The sequence below is a fragment of the Prionailurus viverrinus genome, chromosome D3 (genome assembly GCF_022837055.1).
Source record: "Prionailurus viverrinus isolate Anna chromosome D3, UM_Priviv_1.0, whole genome shotgun sequence".
Classification (NCBI taxonomy): Eukaryota; Metazoa; Chordata; class Mammalia; order Carnivora; family Felidae; genus Prionailurus; species Prionailurus viverrinus.
In genome coordinates this window covers 22,176,733-22,189,406 of record NC_062572.1, presented here as the reverse complement: position 1 = coordinate 22,189,406, position 12,674 = coordinate 22,176,733, and the positions used below count along the sequence as shown (strand labels likewise).

General features: G+C 43.4%; 1 protein-coding gene across 2 annotated transcripts in view; it reads left to right on the top strand.

Moving 5' to 3' along the window:
- The first annotated feature begins 204 nt into the window (after positions 1–204).
- SLC5A1 (solute carrier family 5 member 1) overlaps positions 205–12,674 on the top strand; it is a 74,560-nt gene continuing 62,090 nt past the window's right edge. For both annotated transcript variants that reach the window (XM_047828784.1, XM_047828783.1), the window contains exons 1-2: positions 205–504; positions 9,147–9,218. In XM_047828784.1, coding sequence (XP_047684740.1) covers positions 373–504; positions 9,147–9,218 — 204 coding nt within the window. In that variant the 5' untranslated portion in view covers positions 205–372. The remainder of the gene's footprint in view (positions 505–9,146; positions 9,219–12,674) is intronic.

Here is a 12,674-nt window from a genome sequence, read left to right as displayed (position 1 = left end):
GAAGCCTCTAGGCCCCTGGCCTCAGGCAGCCTGGTTCCTCAATGGAGCCGCACCCTCTCTGCCCCTGGCAGAGCAGGCGAGGCTACCCTGCCGGGAACACAGCCGGCCTTTGTGCCAGGCGGGCACCACCCCCTGGATGGCCCCTCCCCACTCACGGAACAGCCCTTACCTGCCAGCCTGCCACCCTTTCTGCCAACAGCTCCACCTGGTCCTCCTTCAGCGCTCTCTGCGTCCAAAGCTGCTCCCCGACGGTGCAGCGCAGGAGCTGCACCGCTCGACTTCGCGGGCGCCCTCCCTCGGGCTGATTATTAACCCGGAGGCGGTATAAGGAGCGAGTGGCCTGGGCGGGAGGGACGCATCGCCACCGCCGCCATGGACACTACCACCTGGAGCCCCACGACCGACACTACCTCACCCCTTGCGCCACATGAGCGCATCCGCAATGCGGCCGACATCTCTGTCATCGTTGTCTACTTTGTGGTGGTGATGGCCGTCGGGCTGTGGGTATGTGAGGGCTCTGAGACGTGGGCTGAAGGGGCAAGAGCCACCAGCAGGGACAAGGGGGGCGGGGCTGCACAGGGGAGCCACTGCATCCGTGAGCTGTGAGGAGGAAAGGGTGGGTTTAAAGGTCTGTGGAGCCGAATGGAAATAACTTGGAAGCCCTTGAGAGGAATTCAGGGGGGCACAGTGTGAAGTGAGGGGGGCAAGCAAGGATGAGCAGAAGGGAGGGGGGTTCTGAGGGGAGCTGGCCAGGAAGGTCCAAGGAAAATACCCCTGCCTGTGAGCAGAGAAGGAGGCAGAGATTGGAGAGGCTGGAGGCTAGTGTGAGGGGCAGGAGAGGGACAGCTTAGGGCTTCAGGGAAGATCTCTGGGCTTGAAGATAAGCCCCAAGGAGGCTAGGACTGTCCTGTTTCTTCTTAGTCATACAGTTTTGGATGGAAAAGAAACAATTTAGAGCAGGAAGGACACAAAGCCTCTGCCAGGTGCAGGGGCTGTGGGGCAGCCCCAAATGGAGGGGTGCTGCTGGTGTCCCCCTGGGAAAGGCTGACCTGGAAGCCCAGGGACTGGAATGAGTGAGAGCTGAAAAAGCTTGGGTGGAGGAGGAGGAGGAGGAAGCCTTGGAGGGTGGCCTGGTGCTGGGGAAATGCACGTGGCTCCCCTTGGGGACTGGGGACACACCAAACCAGAGAAACTTGTTCTTCGCAGGCTTGGAACTTGGAACTTGGAAATTTCACTATGACAGACTCTGGCACACCCAGCAACTAGAAGATGAGGTGTTTTAAATGTGCACATATTGCAGACATTCTCAAAAGCTTTGGTTGTGGGTAGGGTTGGGCCAGGAGGCTGTGATGGCAGCAGGTGGTTGAACTCTTTCTTGATTTAGAGGGGAGTGTGTGTGTGTGGGGGGCAGGGTGGATATTAACCCTTCCATGGCCACAGAGTTTTTTATTTTGTTTTGTTTTGTTTTTTAGGGATAGAAGGAAGCTTTTTTTTTTTTTTTTTTTTTTTTTTTTGGTTTGTTAAGTAATCATAGAAACTAGATGTGACTGAAAGCTTTTCCAAGTGTCACAAGGGGTCAGTGTTACTAACTCTTCCCCAATATGCTCACCTTCCCAGAAGTGTCCAACCAGGGGCCAGGATTCTCAGGTTTACTACTGGCTTTGACATGGTTCTAGCTATGCAACCTCAGGCAACCTGTCTCAGCCTCAGTTTACTCAAGTGTGCACAGGTACAATCTTACCTATTCTTATGACTCCCGAAGATTGTTGTGAGGATCCGCAGACATGAATCTGAAAATTCTTTATGGAGTCTAGGAGTCTTTTTAAATAATATCGTCATTTGCCCTCCAAGGTATGAGCCATGCCCTGAATTGTTTTTGTCCTTTTAAGTAAAATGGGAAAATGCGGTCAACTGGATAGGGCATCTTCACAAAATGCCTCAACATAAGGAGGGCAGGAATACTAATCCCTATTTTACAGAAAAGGAAACTGAAGCCCCATGTTGTTGTGGTTTACCTAAGGTTGCAGTACATGAAATTTTCCTTGAACTCAGATCTTTTGACTCTTGGTTTTCCAGAGTACCAGGGGCTTTGCCACTTTGCCTGCCTTCCTCCCCACACCCTTCCCCAGCTTCTAAGTGCCTAGCACTTGGATGTGAATTCATCATTTGCTAGCTATGCCATACTGCTTATTTCCCAGAAAATCACCGATAATCTCTGTTCCCCTAACCAATCTTATTTTAGCCCCTGCCAGTCCTGCTGATTATGGTGTTTATGCTTTTCAAATATCTGTGAATCAGTATCACTTGTCCTGTTAAATGCTACTTAATGAGCCTGCTAATATTTGTCTACATTTAATTTTCCCCATTAGTCAGTGCCTCTGGACCCTGATTATTTAACGTGCTGGATTTCTTCCAGTTTACATTCCTTTTTTTTCTACTGGAGCATCAAGAGTGGCTTGGTTTGGGGATAGACATCCTGACTCCTGAGTGATCTCTGGGCTGCACAGACAGAGTGATCCTGGCTTATGGTGCTTCTTCATCTTAGAAAAGACACCCATAGCCAATGTCCCTCTATCACCATCCACATCTCTTCCAACATTATTTTGTTCTGTTTTACCCTCTTCCAATCATGTTTGGGTTTGAGCTTATTCTTCACTGTATATTTCCATTTTTCTTTCACCACCTCTCTGTTTCTTGGGGGATTTTGTATCATTTTAGGCTAAATCTCTAACTTTATTTTTTCTGGAAGATTTCATTTAAGCTATCCTGAACCCCCTTATGCTAGGGGTTGTTAAACTATAGTTCACAGGGCAAATATGGCCCACCGCCTGTTTTTGTATGGCCCACAAGTTACAAATGTGTTTTTACCCTTTTTTTTTTTTTTTTTTTTTTTTTTTTTAAATTTTTTTTTTCAACGTTTATTTATTTTTGGGACAGAGAGAGACAGAGCATGAGCAGGGGAGGGGCAGAGAGAGAGGGAGACACAGAATCGGAAACAGGCTCCAGGCTCTGAGCCATCAGCCCAGAGCCCGACGCGGGGCTCGAACTCACGGACCGCGAGATCGTGACCTGGCTGAAGTCGGACGCTTAACCGACTGCGCCACCCAGGCGCCCCTGTGTTTTTACACTTTTAAGGAGTTGTAAAAAATAAAAGAGGAAGAATGTCCAGTGGAGATCATGTGTGTCCCACAAAACCTAAATAACTTATGATATGGACATTTTTCTTTACAGGAAAAATTTACTGATCCCTGCCTTATGCAATCATTTACACTAATAGCATCATTGGATGCCTGAGTAGCAATTGCCCCTGGGGAAGCTCAGCCTTTCAATTTTACAGGTGAGGGTCAGATGGTGACAAGAAGTCAGTCAGATGAATCTGTGCCAGAGCTGGGATTAGATACCAAAGGCATGTTTTTTCTACTGTCTCACCTTCCCTTCCCTAAGACAACATCCTTTCTGGCAATACTCTCTCCATGATCCTTACCACCATTTGCATTGCTGTGACAGTGTCCTGGTGGTGTGGAATTCCTTCTTTCCTGACATATTTTCATAAAGTGAAGGCCTAAAGTTTATTCAGTTTTAACCCTCTTCATCCTGTGCTAGAGTCTATTCTTAAACCACTTGACCAAAATATCTTGAACAATTGTCCACCCTTCACTTGAATATTTCTGGCCAAGACTCTCCCCAGTGGCACCACTTCCATCTCTACACAGCTCTGATAGTGAGGAAAATCTTCCTGGTATGGAGCCCAGATCTGATGTCCTGGAGCTTCTCCATTGTATTTGGTTGTGCCTTATGCAGACCATGCTGTCTCACTTTACCTCAGAAGATGGTAGGCCACACTGGAGTCTTCTCTACTCCAGGCCCAACATCCCCAGTTTCTTAAGCTTTAAGCAAAGGTCTGAAGCGCCTTCCGTTTGTTCAGTGATATTTTTAATCCATTAAGAAAAAAAAATATGGGTCAGTACTTGTGTTTCTTTTGCTCCTCTGGCTTGCACTTGTGAAATCATTCTCTTCTAGTTGCAGGGTGGACAGGCAAATTTAATGCCATGTTTTACAAAGTGGTGTTAGAACCTTAGAGCTTTCCTTTGAGCATCCTTTGCTCATGGAGACAATGTCTTTCCATTGTAGGGAATAAACAGCAGGGAAGAAGGAGGCAGGGTACACGAGTTATAGTAATAACACCTACTGGTAGCACCTACTGAATGTTGCTGGCAGTCTGCAAAATGCCTGCCTGGAAGGGCGTTGCTCATTTCCAGAAGGAGTGTTCGGGGGTGGGATATGGGGGAAGAGTGGAGGCAGAAGGCACTGAGAAACCCCTTTATCCAACATTTTATTGAATGTGTACCATGCACTAGGCATTATACTAAGCATTACAGGGGATTAAAAACTTGTAAAATGGTTACCACAATCAAGTTAATGAACATATCCATTATCTCACACAGTTACAATGTTTTTTGTGTGTGGTGAGAGCACTTAAGATCTACTTTTTCAGCAAACTTAACTATACAATACAGTATTATGGGCTATGGTCACCATGATGTAAATTAGATCTCCAGAAATCATCTTACAATTTTACCCTTGTACCTTTTGAGCAGCATCTCTCCATTTCTCCCACCAGGCAGCCCTTGGCAATGAATATGTATTTCAAAATATCACATTGTATCCCCTAAATATAAACAATTTTTAATTTGTCCATATACCTCAATAAAGCTGGAAAAAAATTATAATATGGCAACATAAAGGAAAAAAGTGTAAGGGCTGTGAATGAGGTATAGAAACATAGAACATCTATAGAAAATCTCTAGATGTTCACAGGAGAGAGAGATTATTTTTTGTTTGTGAAGGGGAGAGGCCATAGTAGAGAAGGAAGTTTCTGTGGTGGAGTGTCAGGTAAAGTTTCATGGGGAAAATAACATTTGAGGAGCCTTGAAGGATGGGTCTGCTGGGTCTGGGCTTGTGGAGATGAGGGGATAAACATTCCAGAGAAGAGAAGGCCTGGTGTAGATACACCTGTCCTTGCCTTTTATCCATTCCCAACATCTTTCCTCAATTATCCAGTTCCCCACTCTAGTCTTGACTGTCACATCCTTCCTCTAAGCTCTTCGTTTCTGAGACCAACTTGGAAATGTTGTATCTGGGCCCCAAACCCACTTTTTGTCCCTCCAATACCAACTGGGGCATATCAACCTGCTTTGACATCGGAATCACTTTCAGAATGGCCTTTCCCTGGAAAACTACTAGAATCTGCGTCCTTGGACCATAGTTTTGTTCAGCCCTGACTACCTTCTTTGCTCCTTGTGTTTGTTAGTCCTCTTGCTATTCCTAGAAAAAACCACCACAGAATCCCTAAGAGTATGTCCTATGGGAGGGAGGACCCTGCCACGAGTCCAGAAAGATCTGAGCTGTGCTCTCCCTGGAACTGCCTGGCACACAACAATCAATTTATGTTGATTGTTGGATGTATGAATGACACTGCTTCCTAAAGGACTGAGTCTGGTCAGTCTCTGGATTCTGAGCACTTAGCAATATGCTATCAATAGTAGGCATGTTTGCTGAATAAACTGAATTTCTAAGCGTCTGAAATGTCACCATCTGAGGTTAATTCCTTTGCACCAGTGATGCTCTTAAGCCTCAGGGGTCACGATGCAACAAGCTTTAACAGGGCTCAGTCATTATCAGTTATCAGTATTTTCAGAGACATTAGCAAGCCATCAGCTAAGGGAAGGCCATTGACATAGAGGGAGGGAGGAGGAGAACACTAGCAGAGACACTGTCCCAGTTTTGAGCTGGAGGACTGGACCTGGGCCTGAGCTGGACCAGGAATCAGCTGAAGGTTCAGAGGCAACATTCCAAGGGTTCTGTAAGAAGGAGGGTCTGGTGGTCATTTACTGAAAATGCACTCATAAACCTTCAGTGGCTCCCTACTGCCTATGGAATAAAGCCTATATGTTTTAGCTTGGCATTTGATGGTCTGCAGTCTGTTCCCACTTCTCACCATTCTCCTCATTGATATGCCTCAGCCAGGTTCTCCAGGTAATGCTATTCACCGTTCCCTTCCTCCCCACACTGCAGTTCTATCTCTGGGTTATTGCTCATGTTGTTCCCACAGTCTGAAATGTCCTTTCCTTCTTTTCTTTCACTAATAAATCCCACTCTATCTTCAAGACTTGCTGAAGTGCTGCTCCCTCTGTGAAGCCTTTCCTGACACCCCAGTCAGAAGGAATCTCCTCCTTCTGTATTCATAACAATAATCATTCTGCAGTACTCATAATATGTTGAAAAGTAATGTTTCCAGCAAGCTTCTACCTACATCTCAGAAAGTTTTGAACTGAGTTTGAATGGTCCATCTTTAATGTATTTAATAAGAACACCATGCATTCCTCTAGCATTTTTCATTTTTTTGTTTTGATAATAACATTACTGAAATATAATTCAAATACTGTATAGTGCTTATTATGTATGTATATTTGTATGTATGTTTGTATGTATGTATTTACTTATTTTAATTTACATCCAAGTTAGTTAGCATATAGTGCAATAATGATTTCAGGAATAGAATCCAGTGATTCATCTCCTACATAGAACACCCAGTGCTCATCCCAACAAGTGTCCTCCTTAATGCCCCTTGTATAGTGCTTTCATTTATTTAGTAATTTTTTTTGAGTTTATTTATTTATTTATTTATTTATAGCACAAGCAGAGGAGGGGCAGAGAGAAGGAGAGACAGAATCCTAAGTAGGCTCCGCACCATTAGCACAGAGCCCAATGTGGGGCTCGAACTTACCAACTGCAAGGTCATGACCTGAGCTGAGATTAAGAGTCTGACTCTTGGGGCGCCTGGGTGGCTCAGTTGGTTAAGCATTCGGCTCAGGTCATGATCTCATGGTTCGTGAGTTCCAACCCTGCGTCAGGCTGTGTGCTGACAGCTCAGAGCCTGGAGCCTGCTTCAGATTCTGTGTCTCCTCTCTCTCTGCCCCTCCCCAGCTTGCTCTCTCTCTCTCTCTCTCTCTCAAAAATAAATAAATATTAAAAAAAAAAGAGTCTGACACTTAATAAACTGAGTCACCCAGGTGCACCACTGTATAATGCTTTTATTTTTTATTTTTTTTAAATTTCTTATTTATTTATTTATTTATTTTTTTTTTTATATATATATATGAAATTTATTGACCAATTGGTTTCCATACAACACCCAGTGCTCATCCCAAAAGGTGCCCTCCTCAATACCCATCACCCACCCTCCCCTCCCTCCCACCCCCCATCAACCCTCAGTTTGTTCTCAGTTTTTAACAGTCTCTTATGCTTTGGCTCTCTCCCACTCTAACCTCTTTTTTTTTTTTTCCCTTCCCCTCCCCCATGGATTCCTGTTAAGTTTCTCAGGATCCACATAAGAGTGAAACCATATGGTATCTGTCTTTCTCTGTATGGCTTATTTCACTTAGCATCACACTCTCCAGTTCCATCCACGTTGCTACAAAAGGCCATATTTCATTTTTTCTCCTTGCCACATAATATTCCATTGTGTATATAAACCACAATTTCTTTATCCATTCATCAGTTGATGGACATTTAGGCTCTTTCCATAATTTGGCTATTGTTGAGAGTGCTGCTATGAACATTGGGGTACAAGTGCCCCTATGCATCAGTACTCTTGTATCCCTTGGATAAATTCCTAGCAGTGCTATTGCTGGGTCATAGGGTAGGTCTATTTTTAATTTTCTGAGGAACCTCCACACTGCTTTCCAGAGTGGCTGCACCAATTTGCATTCCCACCAACAGTGCAAGAGGGTTCCCGTTTCTCCACATCCTCTCCAGCATCTATAGTCTCCTGATTTGTTCATTTTGGCCACTCTGACTGGCATGAGGTGATACCTGAGTGTGGTTTTGATTTGTATTTCCCTGATAAGGAGCGACGCTGAACATCTTTTCATGTGCCTGTTGGCCATCTGGATGTCTTCTTTAGAGAAGTGCCTATTCATGTTTTCTGCCCATTTCTTCACTGGATTATTTGTTTTTCGGGTGTGGAGTTTGGTGGGCTCTTTATAGATTTTAGATACTAGCCCTTTGTCTGATATGTCATTTGCAAATATCTTTTCCCATTCCATTGGTTGCCTTTTAGTTTTGCTGGTTGTTTCCTTTGCTGTGCAGAAGCTTTTTATCTTCATAAGGTCCCAGTAATTCACTTTTGCTTTTAATTCCCTTGCCTTTGGGGATGTGTCAAGTAAGAGATTGCTACGGCTGAGGTCAGAGAGGTCTTTTCCTGCTTTCTCCTCTAAGGTTTTGATGGTTTCCTGTCTCACATTTAGGTCCTTGATCCATTTTGAGTTTATTTTTGTGAATGGTGTGAGAAAGTGGTCTATTTTCAACCTTCTGCATGTTGCTGTCCAGTTCTCCCAGCACCATTTGTTAAAGAGGCTGTCTTTTTTCCATTGGATGTTCTTTCCTGCTTTGTCAAAGATGAGTTGGCCATACGTTTGTGGGTCTAGTTCTGGGGTTTCTATTCTATTCCATTGGTCTATGTGTCTGTTTTTGTGCCATGTATAATGCTTTTAAAAAGAATATTTCTTAAAATTTTTTTAAGTTTATTTACTTATTTGAAGAGAGAAAGAGTGAGCACGTGTGCAGGGGAGGAGCACAGAGAGAATCCTGAGCAGGCTCTGTGCTGTCAGCACACAGACTGGTGCAGGGCTTGAATTCACGAACTGTGAGATCATGACCTGAGCTGAAACCAAGAGCCAGATGCTTATCCTACTGATCCAGCCAGGCATCCCAAAAAGAATGATATTTCATTAGGCACCTTGAGTATGCTTGTAAAAATGGCATGAAAAGTTCCATTTTCCTTATTTAACAAACATTCAGGTGGAGTGACTTGCTTGAAGCCACACTGTGAACTCATTGCAGAGCTGCACCAGGGAAAGGTTTTTAAACCTGAGCTTCAGTCTTCTTGTCTGTCATATGTAGGTCCCTGCCTCCTTCATCTAAGTACAGTGGAGTTCTAGGGGAGTAAGGAATGTGGAAGTGCCTCAGAAATAAAGACAGTAAAAGAAAGTACAAGTATATGGGAGTGGGAGAGGTATGTCCTTTTGGCAGGCAAAGTTGCTCTGTTCTAGTTTTATACTAAATTTTTGACCTTTCCTCTTCAGGCTATGTTTTCCACTAATCGTGGGACTGTTGGAGGCTTCTTCCTGGCAGGACGAAGTATGGTGTGGTGGCCGGTAAGTTTTGTCTGAAAACTATTTGCTTAACTACAAAATTCCCCATAGAAGGCCCTATTCTTCTTGGCTTTGGGTGGCAGTGATTCTTCCTTCCTGCCTTTCTCTGATAATGGGTCTTCTGCTCACCAGGTCTTAATCTGGATAAACTTAATCTCTTGTGGTAAGGGAATAGCCTTTAAAGAAATGTGCTTGAAATCCTTTACTGTATAAGTAGAGGAAGAGACTACACAAGCAGACGGTGTGGAGAAGCAGAAAGAACACACAGACTGAAGTGATCTTGGGAAAACCTGCACTTCTACCTTTGTATCTATAAAATGGGGATGATAGTATTTATCTTCCAGGAGTGTTATGAGAAATGGGTACCTCTTATGGGGTGGAAGCTCAATAAATAATAACTCTTTTACTACCTTTTTGTTATGTTAAGTCCCATGAAAGAGAGACTTTATTTGTCTTACCTTGGGAGCTGAAAGCAATGCCTGATACACAAAGGAACCTCAATAAGTACTCATAGAACAGATGGAGAGGAGCCCCTACTCTTCCTAGTTTTTTTCAACTCTTGGAGGATTTTGTATGTTGTATATTTGTTGTATATTTGAGAGGTATTTTTCCTGATATTCGTACATGGGTGGAACTATCCCAGTTAAAGGACACGTGTGTGGGTGGAAGAGAAACTAGGAGGACCCTTCCATCCTATCAGCACAGGGCTCTGGCTGTCTTATCAGTTAAGTCCAATGACCATCTCAACCCAGAGTTCTCACCAAAATGACTGGTTGACTAAATTAGCCAAGTTGTGCAGGTTTTTTTTGGACTAAAGATATAAGCAAGACTAGCTGGTGAAAGAGGTGGCTAATGAAGCATAGAAACAATGAAAAGAAAGTGACAGCACTGAGTTGATTGGAGGAAGAGAAACAAGAAAGTAAAAATTGTCACTGTCATATGCAGAGCATAAGAGAAATTGCAAGGAAATCACATCACACCCTGAAGTTGGCCTTTGATCAGCTATTTTGGGATGGATTTTAATGACTGGCATCTTCACAGTTGCTTGGGCTATCCCTGAAGTCATTTCAGCCTTACCCCTAAGGTGGCTAAAAATATTGGGCAGATGCTGATTTCTGTGGTGGCCCCATCATGGTGCTCCCTCCTGACATATTTTATCTTCTGGAGCATTGTACTTTGGTGCTTTCCTAAAAGCTGGTGTTGAATAGGCAGCTCTGATCACAAAGTTCAAGATGAGGCTGGGTCAGTCCCTCTAGAACTGCACTGCCTAGTATGGTAGCCACTAATAACATGGGCTATTTTTAATTTTTATTTATTTTTGTTTTTTTATTGTTTATTATTTTTGAGAGAGAGAAAGACAGCAAGCAGGGAAGGGGCAGAGAGAGAAGGAGACACAGAATTGGAAGCAGGCTCCAGGCTCTGAGCTCTCAGGACAGAGCCTGACACGGGGCTCAAACTCACAGACCGCAAGATCATGACCTGAGCTGTAGTTGGTCGCCCAACTGACTGAGCCACCCAGGCACCCTCACATGGGCTATTTAAATTGAAATTAAAGTTAGATAAAATTTAAAAATTAAAAATTTCTTCCCTTAGCCACACTAGCCATATTCCAAGTGCTTAATAGCTACATGTGGATAGTGTCTGCCATATTACATAGTATAGATCTAGAATGTTTCTCCCATTGTAGAAAGTTCTATTGGACAGTGTGCTGTACAGATTTCAGAGCCAAGACTGGATGAAATCTTAGTGGACTTGAGATTTGTTGAATTAGAGAGCTGAATAGGAGGTTTATTTATTTTGGAAGCAGTGCACCTTCCACCCCATCTAATGCTTCACTGCTCCCTACAGTATGCCTGCCAAGTGCTTATTTGCCTTCGGTTTGCATCCAGACCTCCTCCCCCTACTATGATAGGAAATTCTCATACCTCTTCATGTAAAATTTCTAGGGATGCTTTATTGAGGATAAGACCTCAACTTCTAATCTCTGGGTCATGGAGAAGCCAATGAGAGTAGTGAGGGGGTGGTTTGGGGAAGAACCATTCTTACGAGATATTCATTTTGGGCTAGGCCTGGGAACACATCACATCCTAACTAGCAATGATGTCTTTCTTCCTGATAGCACCTGGGAGTGGGTCTGGGCTGAGATTTGGTTGGTAAAAGGATTTAGCCCACCCAAAACATGTAGGGTTCAATGGTTCATGTGGAGTTTCCTGTGGGTATTGTTTACCTTACTCATGTCTCGGTGTTGGATTATTCTAACCAATAGAGAAGCATGGCATCGTTCTTCTTTTGTGCAGAAGTCACTACTTCCTTGATGGGGCTGATATTCAACTTCTTCTCCCAACAATGGTTTCTACCTAAGACTTTGTGAGATTATATTAATGGTTTGTAAACTTGCTTCATCAGAATCACCTGGATATGCTTTCCAAACATACAGATTTCTAGGCCTCACTCAAGACCTCTTAAAGAAAAAAAACCTTGGAAGAGAGTCCCAGGAACTTGCTTTTAATTTATTTTTATTTTTATTTGGAGAGAGAGAGAGAGAGAGAGAGAGAGAGAGGCAGGGAGAGGGGCGGAGGGCGAAAGAATCTCAAGCAGGCTCCACACTCAGCACAGAGCCTGATGTGGGGCTTGATCCCATGACCCTGGAATCATGGCCTGAGCTGAAATCGAGAGTCATATGCTCAACTGACTGAGCCAGTCAGGTGCTCCAGGAATTTGCATTTATAAAAAGCTTCCCAGATGCTTTTGATTATCAGGCAGGTTTGATAATTACTGGCTTGGATAGATGCTTATCTATCTGGTCAGATATATTGAAACTATCACTATCTGTTAGGGATGCTGGAGAAGGAGATTCTTGAATGGAGGAGCAATGACTTCTAAGTCCCTTTCAACTTTGAGAATGCTTTTATGCTAGAACATTCTAGCTTTGAAGTCAGCATATCTGATCTGCCACATTTACTAATTGTGTGACTTTGGTCAAGTCACTGAACCTCCCAGAGCTTCAATTTCTACCTCTATAAGTTGGAGAATAGTACCTGCTTTGGAGTGTTCTTGACAGGATTCAATGAGATTATTCATGTACTGCACTCAGCACTTGGGAAGTACTCAGTAAATGAAAATATTAAGAAGTATAAGGAAGATAGGAGTGACAAGGCAACCTCCCAGTTGACACTTGTCTGGGGCATAGGACTTAGTAGCGCCTAGTAAATGAAAACTAATATTTATGTGAAGCTAGTACTGCCACTTCACTTAAATTTAACTTCCAGATCAACCATGTGAATAAATGAACATGGTTTATATGTATATTTATTTATACTGCTATAAATCATCAATGATTTATAGGACCACAATGACCACATTTTAACAACTCTGAGATTGGCTTATGTGTTATAATCAATCAGTGGCATGCCACAGTTTAAATGCTAATGTTTTTTCTTTCTTTGTGCTACATGGTAT